Below are 20,200 nucleotides of genomic sequence, written 5' to 3' on the forward strand. Positions count from 1 at the left end.
CTCAAATCTGTCCCTCAGTCTGAGAGCCAGTCTTCAACAATAAATCATGATGGTGAAATATGCTCAGCTAACACTTGGGAACTGCTGGCTATTTGTTTCTGTTGCAGAGGCAGGTTGTGCCCCAGCTGTCCTGTCTGTTTGCCTCTCTGCTGGCTGACCAGACCTGGCTGATTCACCAGCACGCACTGGAGGCATTCACACATTTTGCAGAGGTGAGCCGAGCACAGCTCTGGGTGCAGGCATTTGGTTCTGTTAACTTCTGTTGTACACAAATTCTCCTGTCTCAAATGTTTGCTGCTCCTCACTGCACAGTCTGGATCTGAGTTACAGCTGTTGCACATTGGAAGTGCTGGGGGCTGGTGCAGGTGGAAGAGATTTCAGGAGCTGGAAGTGAAGAAGGATTGGGCACTGGTTGCTTAGATTGGTTGCAAGAGGGCAGGGACTGTCATAGAAACATCTATTTTGTTCCCTTGTTAGCATGAATGTACTGAACAACAATAACATTTTTGACAGGAAACACGACATGAAGATGTTGTTCCTTGGTGCCTTAATTCTGAAGAAGCCAAGAACAAAGTTGTTAATTTTCTGGCTAAGGTATGTGTATTGTTTAACCATTTTACTGCTATCTTAGTTGATGCTGCACATCTGCTATCAGCAATACACAGCATGGGTCTACACTTGCATTATCTGCATGGCCATTAAGTAACTTTAAAATAAACTGTCTGGTTGAACTTTTCTACTTGCTTTAATCAGCAGAATTAGCAACTGCCATTCCTATGCACACTGGTCCTCCAGTACTTTCAACAAAAGCAAAGCATTTATTATCCTTCAACAAAAAATACTTATTAAATTGCACTGTTGTTTTTGAAAGAAGTTGCCTATTAAAAATACAGGATTTGATAATTTGATTTCCTTCCCCATTTCTCTTGGATCAGTTTCTGAAATCTAAATGAGCACATATGCAACATCTCAGTGCCATTTGCATATTAGGAGAAATCCTCTTAGGGCAGGTGGCTGTTGCTGCAGAACAGTGGCATTGGGAAGGGGGGGGGCAGCTGCAACTGGAGGCAGGGCTGTCTGGTTGAGCAGCTTTTGGCAAGCAGATAATTTACAAAAGACCTGGTAAGTGCCAGTGATGCTAACCCAAAGTTGTAGATAACCTCAATCATTGATCAGAAGAATGTGTGAGAAATAATATTCTTTGAACTGCATGTTAAAATCCCTCCCTCTCTCCCTTTTGTTCTGGCCTATAAATTGTGCCTGTGAAGGTTGCTAGTGCTACTGGGTTTAGTTACCTCTCCTGGGGCTTTCTCCCCAGACAAGGCAAGTGGAAGAGACAAGAGAAGCACGAACAGAACGCCTGAAGCAAGAAAGGATTACCTGGAGTGCACAGGTTTTGAAAGTGGATGGAGAATTGGAGTCAACAGGAGAGGTATGTGTGATTCTGTTAATTTCTGTCAGTTCTGGGGAGTCTCTGAGAAGCTGAGCTGGTCTTGCTGCCCTCCATGTCCTAAGAAAAAAGGTCACATGCACTCCTGGCCCTTTATATGATATCAGAATGGTCTGTAGTGCCTGCCAGGCAGCAAGAACCCTCACAGGACAAGGGACTCTTGCTGCTCTGTTCCACCTAAGGGCTTTCTTGCATTTGGATGAAGACTGATCCTCAAGTACAGTATTAAATTGATGTTTCATGTTTGCTTAAATCTGCAGCCTGTGGCCAAAAGAGCCTGTCACCCGCCCTCTGAGGAGCAGTACAAGGCAGCAGTAGGCACCATGGAGGGAGCAGTGGAGGCTGTGAAGCTGCTGCTCCAGAAAGGGTCCCCCCCAGGCTGGCTTGCAGTGAAGCTGGAGGCTCTGCACGCAGCCATTGCCACCCTCAGGGACAGCTTGCGGTAGGTGCTCCTCAGGCCTTGGGGACAATGACCCAACTCAGCTCCCTGGTGGAAGGGAGGAGGTGCCTTTGTGCCAGGAGTGCTGTAGAAGAAAAAGCTGTGCCATGGGGCAGTGCTCTACGGAACTGCTGGCACTTGCTTTGTGTGCCAGGATGGACTGAGGGGGGCAGTGCCAGCCTCTCCTGCACGGCCTGATGGGTTTGAGTGCACACTACTGGACATGGGAGCTGTGGGTTTGTATATTGCTTGTTCTTCTACTGTGTGGAGATAAACATTCCATGACATTGGATTCTGAATATTGAGAGGTTTGAATCTGTTGTAAAAGCAGCAGTGACCTTGTTCCTGTCACATGCAGGTACTCCACGCTAGGGTGATCATTTAAAAATAATCTTTATTGGTCTTCACAGTTAAGAGCAGAAAGAACATGGTGCTTAAGCAGTTTGTGGTTGTTCACTGAATGGTTCCTAGCACCTCTTGTGCCATCCAATGACAGAACTATACAAACAGAAATAAATAAGTTGAATAAACTGTACATTCATCTTAAAATCATCTCTTAGCTGAAAAGTTAAAAGGAGCCATTTCTAAGGGCTTTATTTTTCTGGGAAAGGGAAAAAAAAAAAAACCAGGAAAACCAAAGGAAAAAGGCACATTAACCAAGAAACTCAGTGTGACTTTCATTTATTGTCAGCAGTTTTTCAGGGAAGGGGTGAGTTCTGGATCAATCTCCTCCACCCACCACTCTTGGCCTGCAGTAGCACATCAGCACCATCACCACCATCAGCTGTCCTCTCTCTGGGAGCAGGGGCAGCACCACAGCTGGGCTTATTGCTGGAGTGCAGGCTCACTCCTGCAGCTTTTGGCACAGACTGGGAAGGAGCATCCCTGGCAAGAGCTCAGGCCCCACAGGATCTTGTGGCTGTGCAGCAAGTGCCTGCCTTGTGGCAAAAGCAGCGCTGAGGTACTTTATTATCCATTGTACTGGGGAAGCAGCAGCTCCTGTCACAGGATCCAACACACCATCAATCGCCTTGGTCTCCTTCACAACTGTTACCAGTTTGTATCATCTTCCCAGTTCAACTCCTCTTCTTCACCCCAGCCTGTAGCTTCAGCCTAGAATCACATAAAATTATTAAGATTAAGGGATGTGGATGTAATTGTGTGCTTAGCACAGCCCAGGAGCCAGGCAGGAGCCTTGTGTGGCTTGGGAGGGCAGAGCATTCATCCACAAGGCCAAAAGCCCAAAAATGACGTGTCAGTATTTGCAGCTTATGTCTTAAAGAACTTTGTTTTTAAGGTGATTCCTTTTGTAGTTCAAAAGCAGACTTAACAGGGAGTCATTTTTTTTTCCTGTTTGTATCAAACCCACTTCCCATTAAAAAAATGATGCCGTACATTAGATGATTTCTTTCCCCTAGTAAAGAGTTGTTTTCAGGTTCTATTCTAACACTAAGTATGATCTCCCCTTCCCACTGACACAGAACTCACTGCCTTCCCCCAAAATGGGGTTGGGGTCATGACAGTCACAGGACACTGTGCCACTTTCAAATGTTATAAACAACTTCAGTTTACAGCCCAGGCTCCTCTCCCCATGCTCCCTGCTGTCCCTGGGGTAGCTCTCTTGAGGCTGAATGAGCAAAACAACTTGAAGTCAACACCTGTTCCCTAAGAGAACTACATGTTCAAGTGGGAATGCTGCCTCCCCTCCTAGGAAACAACAATGGTCTTTGGAGTTTCCCTGATTGGGCTACAGGGATTTATCTGCTTAAAGAAACTCCAGTTTTGTTACCCACCCCATCTCTGAAATAGAGAAACTTTTCAGCTGTTCTTTCATGAAAACAACACACCCAAAAACCTTTACTCTGTAATCCAGAGGTTCAGGTTTCCTGGACCTTAACTTACAATGCTATTATGTTTTGCTAGAAGAGTCAGAAAAAACACTTCAGTCCTGAGCACTCTCTGTGCCTGAAAGCCCCTTCTGTTTGTGGATGGAACCATGTCTGTTCAGCAGCCAGGATCCAGCCTTGTTTTACCTGTCCTGACCAAACTCTCCTTAATAAATCACAGGATTCCAGGATACAGCAGCACAGAGTAAAAGCTGAAGCTAAAACTCCTGAGTACTTGTGTACAAATGGAGTCCATTCCCTGTTTCCTAAGAGAGCTCCCTTTGCTGTACCAAGTGCCCACAGCAGTACCTGCTGCCTGCTGTGTGCTGAGGAGCCTCTCAGGGCTGCAGTCACCTAAACCTCGAGCCTCTTACCTCAATCACATCAGCTGCTGCAAATTTGGATGAAAACAGCACAGTCTGGGAGTCCCCTTCTCTGCTGGACAGCCCACCTGAGTGAGTGGGAATAACTGCTTCTGTCCTTGCCTCTGGTAAAATCAAGAGGGGAGAAGAAGGTTTAATGTCTGGGATCATGTCAGCAAACCAGTCCAACTCTGGGTCTTGCACAGGTTTCCTCTTCACTTTGATCGTGAATTCTTCTCCCAGGCCAGACTCTGATGAAGACTTCAGCCTTTCCTGGAAGGTTTTTGGCAGCACAGTTTCTCCCAGTTGTTCCTCATGGTCCCACTTGTCATTGCTCCAGCTGTTCCCATGGCAGGGGGGACTCAGTCTGAGGCTTTTGAATTCTTTGCTCAGTTGCTGGGTACCTGGCAGAGGCCTTTCAGCTGCACCAGCCTGTGTCACAGTGGGGTAGTTTCCTGAGGACAGTTTGTGACTGGGGCTCCTGGGTTCAAAGTCATCCCAAGGCTTCTCATCTACATCATGATCAGCAAAGTAAGGTCCTGTGCTGCCCTGCAGCTCCCGGGGCTGGATCTGGATGTTCACAGTTTTCTCAGTGTCTGTCTCCTCTGGCTCACTCCAGTCTGGCCACTCCTCTGCTGGCTTTTCCGAGGTAGTCAAAGAGCTCCTGCTGCTCCCCAGTGTATTCATGCTTCCAGGAATTCCATTCAGGGGGGGCTGAGTGCCTTGCTCACCTGTGGAAGACAAAGGTGTTACACACCCGTTTAAAGAGAGCCAAGTGCAGGCAGAGATGGAGTTATGTCTAAAAGTTCTTGGCATTACAGGCACCACCTGGCATGGGAACAAACCAGTAACTGACTGGAAAGAAAGCTCCTCTTGGATTAGAAAGCAAGAGGAAGGAATTCACCTCAGAGCCCTGGGGCAATACAAGCTGATTGCTGATAAGCACGAGGTGGCTGAGAAAAGACCATGGAAGGAAACAGAATCAGCTCTCACTGTCAGAATGAGCTGCCCTGCTGCCCTGTAAATGCAGAGTATCTGCTGAGCTGTGAGGGGTGAAAGCACAGCACTGAATCTGCCATAAGAAAACAAATTCAAGTCCAGGCACCCAGTCTGTGTATGTCAGCTTCCCAAACAGCCATTCCCTAGGATGCTAAGGATCACACTCCCCCTCCCCCTCCTTCACTTTTTACCTTCTGTGGTTCACTGACTCTTTCAGATCAGCACATGGGGGAAAAGGCACATCTTTTCAAGCAAAACTTCCTTGGTGAACACTTGATTTCTGAAAGGAAGCACTAGGGCAGGTTTTACCTGTCTGTGAAGCCAGGGGATTGTCCTGTTGCACAGGAAGCTTTTTGCCAGGTGCATTTGCAGAGCTGGGGAACGAGCTGGGACTGCTCTTCAGGGGCTGAGAGGTTTGGTTTCTCTGATTGATCACTCCATGACTGGGGGAACCTGCCAAGATAAAAGAAAAGAAAGGACACAAGTCCACAGGGTGTGCTGTCAGTCTGAGCTGAACTGCCTGCAGCACTGGAATGTTCTTTTTGAACAACACTGAGGCCTGGCACAGCAATCCAACAGCTGCAACTCCTGATCCATATGTAACACAATACTCCTCTGTTCCTGCTGCCTGCAGCTCCTGTGAGTACAAAGTTATGGCAACTGTACATGGTCAGCTTTTGCTGAGATGTTCTTTCAAGAAACACACAATGAATAAACTGATTAGGATCAGAGCAGATGCTTTAAAAATGCTGTTTGCCACCTGGCTGGATCCAAAATCCCAAGCGCATCACAAATCCCCTGGTACCTGCCTTACACAAAAGCACTGCACTCACAGCAATTCCAAGCATAACTCATGACACTACACAAAGCCCTTTCCATGCCTGGGCATGGGCACAGCAGCTTCCTGGAATGAGAAATGAGAATCCCTACTCTGAAGGCTGACTGCCAGCTGCCCTCATACCCAGGCTGAGGTGAGGTGGGTAGTGGGCAGCCAAGGCCATGCTTTGGAGCTGCCCAAGGCAGGTGTATTTATTTCCCTGGCTCAGTGATGCCAGCTTGGCAAGCATGTGGCTGCAGGTCATTTTTGGGAGCTGCAGGCTACGATCAGTACTGGTGATGGGACCCTCTTGCCACCAATTCAAAATGGCACCGTTTGGGCCAGTGCTGCACGCACTTCCACAGGGCTCACGTGTGTTCCCAGCCAGCTGTGCCTGCCCAGGCTGGGGATCACCAGTGCCACCAGACACACATGGCCCACAGGAAAGGACTGCAAGGAACACAGAGAACCCACTCCCTCCCCAGTGCCCTTCATTAAGGGCACATCCTTTGAGGGGCTTGAGCAAACAGCTCGTTAAGCATCATATGCTCAGCCTCTTGTGCTGCTTTTTGCAGATCACCACTCACTGTTGAGGACAAAGGTGGGGTTTTTGTTTTTTATCAATAGTTAAATCAGATCTCATTTTAAGTATATTCTGAAAAATAAACCTGGTTTCACCCTGTGATCCAAAGTGGTTTATTTACTACAGTCTACTAAAATAAATAATGTAAAGAAACTAATGCAGTGAGCTATCCACAGATTTTAATGAAGGGTGGTAGCTGCCAGTACACACATTAAGAGGAAGCAAGCACTTAAACTGATCTCTGTCATGCATTTCATTTGGTATCTCTACATCTAAAGTTGCACAGATGCTTTTCCCTTGTTATAAATATTCTGAGTTTCAGTATCCAGAGAAGCTTTCCCTTAGCACACTTGGTTCCAAGTTATCTAGCAGGTGCAGGGGCTACTGTCTTCACTTGCATTAGCTGAAAAGCCTCCAGAGAGCTGAGAAAATAGGGAAGTTGGTATTCCTTTTCCAATCTATGAATAGAAATTGGGGGAAGAACATGAGATTTGCTGGTTTTAAGAACAGAGAGGACAGAGGGAATATTAAATAACTGCCTATATAAATCCTTCAGAAAGGAAATACAGTTTTTCCACAAAAGACACACACATACACACACACACAATCTGCTTTACTTACAGGGATTCTTAAATGAGGAAGAGATTTCATTTTTCCCCAATATATTTGGTATACTTAAAATACTTTTATATAACTCTTCTTCTGATACCAATTCTGTATCTGCAAATAGCACCTAACTTAAAATCCAAGTTTGGCTGCAAATTAGCCTTTTTTTAAATTAACCTGTCACCAGGAACAGATTAATAATCCAAGAAATTCTGCCTACACTGCTTGGACAGAGCAGGCGAGCACCCCAAGAGCACTCTGACTGTATCTTTTACCTTCTGGGGAGAGATCAGCAGTTTTCATGAAACTTGGTGCAGAGCTTTTGAAGATCTTTGTTCTTTCTCCACCCACAACCACTTCAGGCCCAAGCAGGGAGACGAGGACAGCCAGGCTGTGCAGGGTTATGGCCACGATGGAGTCACTGGTGTCCCTCAGGCCCAGCAACACCTGCACCAACAACACACTGATGTCAGCACAGCAGAAAACTCTGCTTTTGCACTGCTTGCCTCCTCAAGTGTTACTTTTGCAGCACATCTCATTTCTAATGCCCTACAGCCCTCAGCAAAGACTGGATGTTGTTTCAGAGCATAAAATCAGCCTTCCACTTTGTGCTACCAATTAAGTAGGGTGCCTGATCCTAGTGGGTCAATGGGGCTCTGAGCAACCTGGTCTAGTGGAAGGTGTCCCTGCCCATGGCAGGGGGTTAGATTAGATTAAATGGTCCTTAAAGTCCCTTCCAACCCAAACCATTCAGTGATTCTGTGAAGTCCCATATGTTGGGGAGGATGAAACAGGAAAGCCTTATAAATATGACTGCCTGGCAAAAGATTTTGAGAGTATAGAAACTATAAATGAGATTGAAATGAAAGCAAGCTTTGAGATCCCTCAGTTACTGAACAACTGGAAAACAATGGCATGGCCAGCTGAAGGTAATCCCCTTTTGATGAAACAATACCCTCTGCTTGCAGACAGGTCCAAGGGTCAGAGCAGACCCTGCTGGCTTGGCAGAAGGGGTCCAAAGAGGAGTTTTTAGGGTTTAAAATGTAACACAGTATGGTAATGTAATGATTCTTATAGGCTGTATGTAAATGCTATAGGATCTGTATCTTGTATTAGATTGGTTAGTGAAAATTAGAATATTCAGCACGGAAGATTTCTGGAATTGTAACAGGAACTTCACTCTCTTTTACCCTTCCTCACTCTCTCATCCTCTTTACCAAGCTCTTGCCTTCTCTCTCTTTACCTCTCTCTCCCTCTTTGGGGCCTGCTCTGAGCTGTGGCTGGCAGCTCCCAGCAGGGCCCTGCACCCAGGCTCTTTGCAATAAACCACAAATTCCACCACCTGGCTTCAGAGATCTTTGGTCTCCGTCTGTCCTGACCGTGCTACCCCCATATTCCAGGATGCAGCACCCAATTCCAGCATACAGCACCCATATTCCAGGATGCAGCACCCACATTCCAGCATACATGACCCATATTCCAGGATGCAGCACCCACATTCCAGGATGCAGCACCCCCTGGTGTGCTGTCCCTAACCTGGGGCAGTATGATGTTCTTCAGCTCCTCCCGAGAGAACAGCTCGGCGTAGGCGTGGATGTGAGACAGCAGCACCATCCTCACGTGCTCCTCGTGCACCTCAAAGAGCTTCAGCAGCACAGGGATCACGTGGGCCTGGAACAGGGCTGGTGACAGCAGGCAGCTGGTCTGGCTCTCCCCACTTTGCTCTAGGGAACAGAGGTGAGGATGGGAAAAGGCTGCTTCACCCAGCACAGACAGCTCACCCAGCAGCTACTGAGTGGTGACACCAGGATCATTGCTAATTCTCCTCCCAGCACCAGCAGAGCAGTGCAAAGGAGGAAGCACAGGTAACTGTCCTGTCCAGTTCTGTCTCTTACAGCATTTGTTCTGCTTAGGGAAACACCACTATTCCCTTGATCCAATGAAACAACTGCTCTGAATTCATTCCAAATTTGTCAGGAATAATTGCGATGAGGAAGTATTTAAAGGTCACCTTTCTTTGGGCCCAGCAGATGAGGAAGAAAACTCTTGACAGCTACAGGTTCTGCAAACACGAGCTGATTGAGCAGGAGAGGCACCAGCCGTGATGCTATCAGCTCCTCTGACAAGCCAGCCACCCTGTCCAGCAGGAATCTGCATTCCAGGAGACAGCAATTAGTATCAAGGCAGCCTTCCATGCACTTATGCCTGTTTCCCTTAATATCATTTTCCCCTTTTTGTGTCTGACTCATCCAGAGTCAGTGTCCCACTGCAGCCTTTTCCTCTGTCTGCACTCTGACCTACAGAGAGAATCCTCTGCTCCTGCCTGAGGCAAAGATAGCACAGAGCAGGAGCCAGAACCACATCCTGAAACACCCCACACCCAGATCATGGGCTGGCACAAGCACATCCAACTGGCACAGGAAGCTGCTGGGGCATCAAACTGCCTCAGAGCTGCTGGCATCTCCTGTGAAGAGCTACAGTCAAAACTGCAGCAGAGAGTTCTCCTCTCACTCCACACACTGGTCCATCACAAGGATTTTGCTGCTGCTTTGGAAAAGGCTGTTCTACCTACCACACAAGGGAAGTTCCCTTGCACAAAGGGAATCCCCCTTTTGAAACCACTTCCATCTAATGAGGCCAACAGATTGGGTTTATCAGAGTTTAATTTTGTGCAACTGCTCTTGTCTGTCAGATTTTCATTTTTAAAATACTAAATATCAGTTACTGCTTTCTCTCTACACTTGGAGGAGACCAGAGAAGGGTGCACATGCTGGGAAGGCCCCTCTGCCTGATGGAAGGGCAGCACTCCCCTATTTTTAAGCAAACTGTTCATCCCCTCCATCAGTAAACTCTGCTGACACAGAGACAGTGAGAAACACTCTGAATGTTCCTGCTAAGGATCCCCATTCTCCTCTTACTTCTCCACTTAAACCTCAAATTAATTAAAAATAACTGATGTATAAAATAGGCAAGCAAACAGCTCTGTGAGAACACCAAAGCTCTTTTATATAGAGAAAGAAAAAAAAACAGCTTCTCCCCTTTTCAGGCCTAGATAATGCCATGATTACACAGAAAATTCCCTGACAAGAAAAATTCTTGGGGAGCCCAACAGTAGGATTTACTGCAAGATGTTCCACTACTGCAGCTGAGACATCCATCACAGGCAACAGCTTTACTCTTGGCACCACATGATTAATTCACCCAGCAAGTCTTACTGCAAACTCTCTCACTGGCAGCTGCATCCCTCTGGAGGCTGGGGAGCATCAGGATGATGCAGAGCCCAGCGGGGACTGCTCCTCCCAAACACCAAACCAGTCACAAGGAACTAGGAAATGAGAAGTGGAGAGTCTCCTCTTTGATAGGGCTCTTACTTTGGCTTGAGTACCCAGAGTGTTACAGAGTGAACAGTGTTCTGCCAAAGCCACCAAATCTGCCACCTGAGGAAGCACCTCTGGCCAGGAGCCTTCCCAGGTCCCCCCACAATCCATTTGCTGAAGTGTGCTTTATCATTCTGAAATAAGAAGCTTCCACATTACAGTTCCTTCACTTACTTGAAAAATTCAGTTTTCTCCTCCTCAGACTTTAGCGTTAAGGTCTTCAGAAAATTCACAACTTCCAGAAAATCATTCCTAAGCACAAAATCAAAAGCTGTCAAGTGTAATCCTTATTGATGCTTAAACCACCCACTGTGAAGAGACTGAAACCCCCCACCACTCCTTTAGCAGAGAGAAGAGACAGAGGGACCCAAGTCAAATGGGACCCAAGTCAAATGCTGCTGGATCAAGAGTGCCAGCAAGGAGGTGACAGCTGAAGGCTGCTGCTCAGCACCTCTTTGGGAGGGCTGGGAACACCTTCCTAATTCAAAGAACCTCTTTGTCAAGGATCCCTGCAAGAGGCAGGGATAAAGCCTGCACTCCCATCCCACCTTCAAAGCAGGATCAAGACCAAGAGAGGCCTGACATTCCTGTCCTTACCTGAAGAACTCGTGAGACAATAGGCTGGACAGTGGTGGGCGACACTTTGGGTCTGGATTCAGCAGTGTACAGTGCAAGGTTTGCTGAAAGCTGGAGAGAATATCTGCTGAAACTGAAATACAGAGCATCTACAGTTAGATTCCTCTCTCCACACTGAACAAGATACATTCAGGACTCCTCCACCCCCTACAAAACTTATTTGTAGCAAAAGTGCAAAAGGAAGGGGAAAATAGCATTTCCATTTCCCTTCCTAACCTGCCTGGCTACTGGGCCTCCAAGGAATGCTGCTGTTCTCCCAAGAAACTTCCTGCTGCCTCTCTGCTGGAAGTGGCAGCCCTTGCTCAGCTGTGGCTCTCAAGACCCACCTGCCACATCCACAACCCTTGGCAGGACCAGAGCAGGTTTGGGAGTGCTCGTGTCACACAGGCTGGTGACCTCCAGCCACACCTGACCACGTCCCCACAGGAAAAGGGGAACACAGGAAAAAAGTCTGCAAACAAGGAACAACACTGCCCACTGAGCCTACAACACTGCTGCCAGCTGCAGAGCAAGGTGGAATGTTCAACCACACCAGGAGTGAACCACAGGGCCTGTCACCCGCAAAAGAAACCAGTGTCATTCTCACCCTGATCATTGAGAACTGTCAGGAGATTCTCTACTGTTGTCCCAAATGCGTAGGCATCCCTCGCATGCCCGTAGCTGCTGGGCAGCATTTTGAAGTCTGCAGACTGAAAACAAAACAAAACAAAACACACACAAAAAAGAAGCCCCAGCAAGGCAGGAGCTTATGAAATATGTGGTGTTTTCCATAAGTCTTTATTCCCACCCCCCCACCATATACACTCTCTAGTTCTTTTTATAGCACCAAAGCTCCACTGTGTACCCTACAAGTAGAATATTATGCTAAAAAAACCTCCACTGGGGAATTTATAACCCAAAGGAGCAACTCCATCATGATGAAACAACTCCCTGATGAATGCAGGCAGTCAACAGCTTTCAGCATTTCTATGGAAACAGGCAGTAATTAGAGAGCAGAAGCTGCTCCTTCAGCACAGGCAGCTCCAAGGATTCTCAATGGCTAGGAAGTGACTGACAGGTAGGGAAAAGCCTGTGCTGAGAGTTACACAACCATGGGACCACAGTGATCTGGGCACTCTCAGCAACTACTCTGATTTTTGCAAAACTTTGCTGATTTAGAAGCAACACAAAGCATTTCAAAAGTAGCATTACCTGTGCCCAACACCATTCCCAAAGCAGGGATGGGACAGAGGAGGGACAAAAGGAAACCTCAGATAATATCCAAGAGCCACTTCCATGCCATTTAGACATGAGGAAATACAACATGAATGTAAAAATATTTCCACCAGGTTTTTCTTTGCTGGTAGCAGGGAGCCCCTTGAGCTGTCACTCACCATCTCCTCGCAGGGGATGCACGACTGGTCTCGCACCGACCTCACGTGACAGAGGAACTGCAAGGACAAGAGGGGACCATAAGCTGCCTCCATGTCCCCTCAGTGCCAAGAGGGGACCATGAGCTGCCTCCATGTCCCCTCAGTGCTAAGAGGGGACCATGAGCTGCCTCCCTGTCCCCTCAGTGATAAGGGGGGGCCATGAGCTGCCTCCCTGTCCCCTCAGTGCCAAGACGGGGCCATGAGCTGATCCCTCAGCAGAAATCAAAACAGGAATTGTTCTTTCTGCTACCAAGCAGTGAAAATGCCACCAGCACAAGCTAAGGAGGCATTTAAATTATTTTTCTTAATGGCTCATTTAAACCTGACTCTTCCTGCTCTTTTTTAATATCAGTCCAGAAGAGCAAAGATTCTCACTCTCCAGCCAGCAGTGTCCCTTAGAAAAGTAACTGTGTTTTGGCTAATGGAGAATTAATTTGTGTGGACATTTTAGTTTATAGCAATGGTGTCCTCAGAGCAAAGATCCAGGACAGAGCTGGAAGTGAGCCAACACATTTAATAGCAAATCCAGCTAAGTGGAAGGACTTGGGCCTTCACCCCCATAGATGGCCAGACTCCACAGGCCAGGAATCCTCCCCCGGCCATCCAGGGTGCACTTGGCTTGGCTCTTACCTCTGGGGTGGCTTCACTGAATTTACAGACTGTTTCCATTCCTCCCAGCTTCCAGTGCCCGTCCTCACTCACAAACACGGATGACAAACACACGTTGTTATGAGTTAGGTTTCCCTAAAACATAAAAACCAAAAAAAAAGGGTAACTGACTTGGGGGATAGATGAAGATGTTGAATCTTAATCAGCACGAATTAGGTACTGCAGGGGTCTGAGGGAAAGCTGCCAAAAAACCACACAGTTCCTCTGGGACTTTGTGGGTGACCAGCAGGTGCCAGGCAGGAGGGCCAGGGTTTTAGAGCAGACAAAGCTCTAATTGTCACAGCCCCTGCAATGCAACTATAAATCCAACTGTGAACACAAAACCCCAGAGCTACAGTCTGAGCTGGGATTTACCTGGGCAAACACAGAGTGCCCAGACAGAGCAGCAGTGACACCAATCTCTGCCATGAGCTGTACACAAACACCAAGGCTTTGCAATCCCCAAAGCAAGAAGTACTACAAGCAGATCCATGAACTGAGATTGTGTTCTCAGTGCTTGTTCCCTCATTTCCACAACATTTTCAATTGCCCTTCCTCCTTCAAAGCAGGCAAGTTTAGCAGTATCAGCCTACAAGCACTGTGGGGTACATGCCTGTCTTTTTGGGAGGAATCAGCAGCGAGTCACCCAGACAAGGCCAGGTACAACACGGTCACATTTCCTCCATCTCCCAGCAGAGCCTGATGATGCTGCCAGGGGTACCCACCCTGTCATGGAGGAAGATGAGTGCCAGCAACACATCATAGATGCCTGCACAGATTTCTGCAGCCGAGAGTGTCTCCAGGACCATCTCCAGGGGCTTCACCCGCTCTGTCACCAGGTGGATCCCGTTGGCTTCCACAGTGCAGGAGAGGAAGCGCAGGAGGCAAGGGTGGCGCAAGGTTTTCAGGTGCTTCAGGAACAAAGATGTGTCAGACCTCCTCTGAGGCAGCTCCTCCAGGTGCACAGCTTAGTCCTGCCCCCTTAGCCATGCTTTCTCATGGAATTCACACTGCCCATCCCTGCTCCTCACCAAGCACCCTGCAAACTTCCTCATTCAGGCTGCAGAACTCTTTACAATATAATGGAACAGAATCACAGAATGGTCTGGGTTGGAAGGACCTTAAAGACCATCTTGTTCCATCTCCCTCCCGTGGGCAGGGACACCTTCCACTATCCCAGCTTGCTCCAAGCCCTGCCCAGCCTGGCCTTGACACTTCCAGGGATCCAGGGGCAGCCACAGCTTCTCTGTGGGCAACCTGTGCCAGGGCCTCACCACCCCCATAGAGAAGAATTTCTTCCTCTATATCCAATCTAAACCTACTCTCTCTCTCTCAGTTTGAAGCCATTTCCCCTTGTCCTGTCACTACATGTTCTTGTCTCTCCATCTGTCTTGTAAGCTCCCTGCTGGCACTGGATGGAGAAAATCTTACACAGAATAAAAGCCTTACTCATAATAAATATGGTATTTTGGGTGGAATTCACCCAAGAAAGACCCTGACTTGCATCTGCAGGAGGAGGCAGCAGCTTGCAAAGGCTGTCTGAACATTGCATTGTCTGAACATTGCTGCCCTCAGCATGCAGCACACAACAACCTCTGCAGCTGCCAACCCCCTTTGCCCCATGGCCAGGCTGGCTTCCACCTTCCTCCTGCCCTCACTCCCAAGGGTCTGACCCCGTTAACTGATTCCCATCCTGCCAACAGAAGGAGGGGGAGCTGTGCAGTGTGTCCCAGCCCAGGCAGTACCTTGGCAGCTTTGTTGACCTTGTCCTGGCTGTCCCTCTTGTACACGAAGACGGAGGCGCGTTTGCCATCCTGCAGCACGGCCGGGTGGATGCTGTGCCCGCTGGGCAGCGTCAGCGGCGGCTCCTCCAGGCTGTAGCTCTTCAAAGCACTGTTCTCCGAGCCCATCCCTTGCACAGCTGCCCTGCTCACCACAAAAAGGCCCTGGCTGCAGGAGGATTTGCTTTGGGCAGGTTTAGTTGCAGCAGGTGCTGTCCAGGTCACATTCAGAGCATTTTCTGCAAAGCAAGGAACAGACATGAAAAACCTCCCCCTGCCAGTATCTGTCAGAACCCAGGACATTCCTCTGGCTGCCCTGGAGGACTTGAGACCCTAGCAAGGGGCTCAGAGACCTTGGCATGGAATCAAAAACACCTGTGCCTTCAATTTTAGCCCATGGAAACAATTACCAACTTTGTGTGAGGATTTACAAGCCACAAGAGTTTGAGTAGAATGCTAGTTAATTTGTCACAGGGTGAAAAAGTAGAATTTTGGGGATTTAGAATGGGGGTTCAAGAGGCAAGATGGAGGAATCTGGGCATGTCCTGTCCTTCTTCTTGGCCTCCATCTTCTGCTGTGATGGTGACACTTCTGGATTGGTTTAGAGTAGAGACAGACTGTCTAACATAGGTGATAGGTGTTGGAAAATTATTGTAAATAAAGTACATGTAGTTCTTAGTATAAAAATTTATCTACAGTCAGTAGAGACTGACAGTTTAATAGGTGATAGATATTGGAAAATAATTGTAAATAAAGTACACATAGTATAAAAATTTAACACCACCCCAAGGGCAGTGGCTGTGCCACAACCCGACCTGCTGGACAGATCTCAGCAGGCCAGAGAAAGAATGGAACAGATCAGAGAAAATAAACAACCTTGAGAACCAGAGCGAAGGAACCTCAACTTCTTCTTTGATCATGGGGCTGGGAAAAAAAGACTCTTTAATACCTCAGGAGCCATTCCAGCAACACAGAACCCGAGAAGTATCCTCTCCTTGAGTTTTAAGGACAACAAGAAAATGCCCGAAGTTTACTTTGTAAAGGAAACCCAGTGTCCACAAAAGGGTTTGGATCAACAGGAGCAGCTCTCAGCAGTGGGGCTTGGACTGCACTGGCACCTATGTCAGCATCACCAGCAGCTCTGACACAGTGCAGCACCCACAGCCCATCCCTGCCCTGGCTGAGACCCACCAAAAGCAGGATCCAGCAACACCCACTCCAAGGGTTAAACTGACACTAAGCACAGTTAGAAAGTGCGACTCCCACTCCACAAGGAGCCCCTGGCCTTCTTAAAAACACCTTTCCTCAATTCTCCAAGGCAGAGAAGAATTCAGTGAAGGAGGAAGGGTTACAAGCTGGATTTCAGGAGGTTACCTATAGCCAGGTACCCTCCAGGAGCATGTTCTCCCCCTTGATTACCTTCTCTCCATGTGACAAATATTCCTTCTGCCTGCCAACCCTTCCTTCCTCCCACAGCCTGTCAGGAAGAGGCTGACACAGATTTCTGTGCCGTTTCCTCACACTCAAAACCAGTAAAACAAACACACTGATTGCAGAGGCTTTTTTGGAAAACACTGACCCAGCACATGCTCTGTCATCAGGCTTGTGATCACAGGCCACGGGTGAGACCTGAACCTGTCTGCACACAGAAGTCAGCAAACCCTCCTCAGGAATCAGAGGGACAGAACAAACCCTCAGTTGTGAGGAAAAGTGGGGTAAATTGCCCACCCCCAAGCTTTTTTTTTTTGCAACTGGAGAATTGCTTCATTGTGGTTGTTCCCAGCCATGATCTGAGGCTTCAGGGAGACAACACCACAGGAGTCTCCCAACTCCCCAGCAGAGCTGTTCCCCCCAAGCTGCTGCTCTGGCCCCTCACCTGTGTCTCCAGTTCGCTCTCCCAGCAGCCCTGAGCTCAGAAGTGCTCAGGGCCTTTGCAAAGAGCAGGTTTGTTACAGCTCCCGGGCTCCTTTAACCCTCCAGAGGGTACAAGCGAGGGTACAACAACCTCTGCAGCCTGAAATGGGGGGGAGAACGGGGGCTTTTAATTAATTCTGTGTCCTGATCCATCTAAAATCTGAACTGAAAACTTGCAGCTTCCTCATTATCTCCCCTCTGGTGTCAGGCATGGATCTGCACCTTTTCAGCACTGATGCCTTAAGTGGGACCTTTAGGACATAAAGGGAAAGTTTTAGAAGTCTAAACTGCAGCTTTCCCAGCACTACACAGAGGGGCTGACAGGTAAAAAGGAAACACAATGCAGCAATAACACATGCCTATAAACTGGATTTTTCTCTGGTGAGCTCCCTGGCATTCATGCTGTCCCCAGACAGAACCTGGGAGCTCTGCCCTGGCTGCCCCAGCTCATCCTCCTCACCTGTGTGCAAAGCACCAGCTGCTGCTCCTGGGCACAGCCAGTGCATTTCTCTGCATTCTGCTCTTCCCAGCTGTGCCTCATTTAGTTGTTCTACCGCAATGATTTCTCACTCAGGACACCTGAAAGTATCTGGCTGGCCTGATGCCTCAGGTTCCTCCAAATGCACATGGACATAATTGTCTTCAGAGACACACAGTTCAGGAACAGAACCACAGAATGGTCTGGGTTGGAAAAGACTTTAAAAGCTCATCTCATTCTACTCCCCTGCCATAGGCAGGGACACCTTCCACCATCCCAGGCTACTCCAAGCCCCATCTAACCTGGCTCTGGGCACTTCCAGGGATGGGGCCGCCACAGCTTCTCTGGGCAACCTATGCCAGTGCCTCACCACCCTCACAAGGAAGAATTTCTTCCACACACCTCACCTAATTTCCCCCAGGTTCCATTTGCCATTCCCATTCCAGCCATTCCCACCTTGTCCTGTCACATTTCCTGATGAAGAGCCCTTCTGCAGCTTCCCTGGAGCCCCTTCAGATACTGGAAGGCTCCTATGAGGTCTCCACGCAACCTCCTCCAGGCAGAACAACCCCGACTCTACCAGCCACAGGGGAGGTGCCCCAGTCCCCTTATCAACTTCACGGTCTCCTCTGGACTTGCTCCGACAGTTCCATGTTCTTCTCATGCTGAATATTGCAACACCAGAGTCATCCTCACGCCTGTGATGTAGCTGACACCTGCTGTGCAACAGGCAGCTGCAAACACACCGCCCCTCTCCAGGGAAACTCCTCTCGGGATCAAACAGGAGCAGCCTGTGGCACCCCGAGCTTTTTTTACGGCTATTGAAACTCCAGCTGGCAAAAGCATCTGCAAAGGTCTGTGCCCAGGTGTGGCTCTCCGGAGCCAAAACAAACCATTACTCACGCAACTAGGAGTTAAGAGCATTAACCCTTTTGTATCTTATTTCCAACAAATTGTAAACGTGAATGTCAGATGTAATATACAGAACACCCTGGAAGAGACAGGAGCCCGCCAGGGAAAGCCAAAGCGATTGGTAGTAAAGGACAATGTGGATTTGCCACCAGAAAGAGGTGGAATTCCCATTTAGCTTCCTGCGGAGCGAATGACAGCCGCTGTATGCGCATTCACCTGAAACACACACACCAGCTCACTGAGAGGCTGCTCCCGGCTTTCCAGGCGCCCTGCCCGCCACCTCCCAGGCCAGCAGAGCCTCCGGGAAGGGCTCTCAGCGGTGCCAGGGCATCGCTCCCGAAGGCAGAAGTGTCCCAAGGCGACACCCCCGCACAAGCGGCACCCCGCAGGCAGCTGGGCCACCAGCAGCCCCCTGGGCAGGAAGCCCGGCTCTACCGCGCTCTCCCGAGGCCGACCCGACCCCGGGCACCGGGCAGGGCGCGGTTTTAACACCCGGGAGCCCCGGAGCAGCACAGCCAGAGCCGCCACTGCGGGAGCTTCGCCCGCTGCCCGCGGTCACAGCCCGGCCCGGGGAGCGGCAGAGGCACCGCGTCCCCAGCGGTGCTGGAAGGGCCCGGCCCGCCCGTCAGACCGCACGGCAACCTCCACCCTCGGCCCGCCCGTCCCCGTTCACCTGTCGCCGCCGGGCCGGGGCTCCGGTGCCGCTGGGCCCCGCCGGCCGCTCCGTCTGTCTGTCTGTCCGTCCTTCCCCCGGCCGGGCCGCCAGCGCCGCCCGCCTCGCGCGCCCCCTGGCGCCCGGCGGCCGCACCGCCCTCAGCGCGGGGGGCGCGGCCGGCGGAGCAGCGGCCGCCATTTTGGGTCAGGGCGCACCTCCCGCCGCACTCCCTCAGGAGCGGGAGCCGTGGAACCGTCGGGGCTGGAGGAAACCTGTGAGGAGATGGAACAATGCAGCGCCGCTCGAGGCTAAACCCAGTGCCGGGTTCGGCCTCCTCCTACACACCGCCGGGGATGGTGACTCCAGCACCGCCCTGGGCAGCCTTTTCCAATGCCTGACCACCCAAGCATCATGTGTATCGCGGAATTTCAGGAGCCAGCCAGCCACTCCCAGCCACAGGCCCACAAACAAAAACCTCCCACCTTTCCCCTGGGAAGGAAAACACCCCAGCCTAGATCCTGATGGCAGATTGCAGGGGACACTTGGCACTCTCAAACCAGCCCGAGTTGCCACTGGTGCCAGCTTGGGTCTGGGAACCATCCTGAAAATCACCGAATTTCAGGAGCCAGCCGGCTACTCCCGGCCACAGGACCCCAGACACAAACTAAGGCCCTTTTCCCAGGCAAAGGAAACTCACCAGCCCTGGTTCTCTATGGCAGATTGCAGGAGTCCCTTGGCACTCTCAAACCAGCCCGAGTTGCCACTGCTCCCAGCTTGGGTCTGGGAACCATCCTGAAAAGCACCGAATTTCAGGAGCCAGCCGGCCACTCCCGGACACAAGACCCAGACACATACAATAGCCCTTTTCCCTCCAAAGAAAACTCACCAGGCCTGGTTCTTTATGGCAGATTGCAGGAGTCCCTTGGCACTCTCAAACCAGCCCGAGTTGCCACTGGTGCCAGCTTCGGAGAATTGAAAGAGGGCACCATGTTTCCCAATGAGTTGCAGCTGGGGCCCCTTAAGAACAAGTGGCATACACACCTGTAACCAATTAAGAGCAAGTGGCATAAAAGAGAGGAGGCGTTAAAAGAGGAGTTGGAAGGCTGCAAACCCAAGTAGAGTGCTACGAGTATAAGGGTGCAGGAAAAGACTGCCAGAGCCAGGAGAAGGCTGCACCAGAGAAGGCTGCAGTGAGGACTAGTTGAGTCCCAGTGATGGATGCTGCGAGGACCAGGAGAGTCCCAG

The 20,200-nt window shown here is 49.6% G+C and overlaps 2 protein-coding genes across 2 annotated transcripts in view; one reads left to right on the forward strand and one right to left on the reverse strand.

Annotated features, from left to right (window-relative positions):
- Nucleotides 1-3,114, forward strand: part of C8H1orf112 (chromosome 8 C1orf112 homolog) — an 18,543-nt gene extending 15,429 nt beyond the window's left edge. Inside the window, exons 21-24 of the mRNA XM_030953537.1 lie at nucleotides 108-212; nucleotides 514-594; nucleotides 1,319-1,432; nucleotides 1,711-3,114. Coding sequence (XP_030809397.1) covers nucleotides 108-212; nucleotides 514-594; nucleotides 1,319-1,432; nucleotides 1,711-1,896 — 486 coding nt within the window. The 3' untranslated portion in view covers nucleotides 1,897-3,114. The remainder of the gene's footprint in view (nucleotides 1-107; nucleotides 213-513; nucleotides 595-1,318; nucleotides 1,433-1,710) is intronic.
- SCYL3 (SCY1 like pseudokinase 3) lies at nucleotides 2,270-19,088 on the reverse strand. The gene is made up of 14 exons (XM_030953538.1): nucleotides 18,974-19,088; nucleotides 14,961-15,235; nucleotides 13,941-14,126; nucleotides 13,198-13,311; nucleotides 12,529-12,585; nucleotides 11,742-11,844; nucleotides 11,117-11,228; nucleotides 10,694-10,771; nucleotides 9,154-9,293; nucleotides 8,679-8,866; nucleotides 7,418-7,589; nucleotides 5,446-5,589; nucleotides 4,150-4,868; nucleotides 2,270-3,002 (listed from the first exon to the last, which is right to left on the reverse strand). Exons 2-14 carry the CDS (start codon nucleotides 15,123-15,125, stop codon nucleotides 2,940-2,942), a joined length of 2,241 nt encoding a protein of 746 aa, XP_030809398.1. The 5' UTR covers nucleotides 15,126-15,235; nucleotides 18,974-19,088; the 3' UTR covers nucleotides 2,270-2,939.
- Between the last annotated feature and the right edge of the window lie 1,112 nt (nucleotides 19,089-20,200).

This window comes from Camarhynchus parvulus, chromosome 8 (assembly GCF_901933205.1).
Source record: "Camarhynchus parvulus chromosome 8, STF_HiC, whole genome shotgun sequence".
Lineage (NCBI taxonomy): Eukaryota > Metazoa > Chordata > Aves > Passeriformes > Thraupidae > Camarhynchus > Camarhynchus parvulus.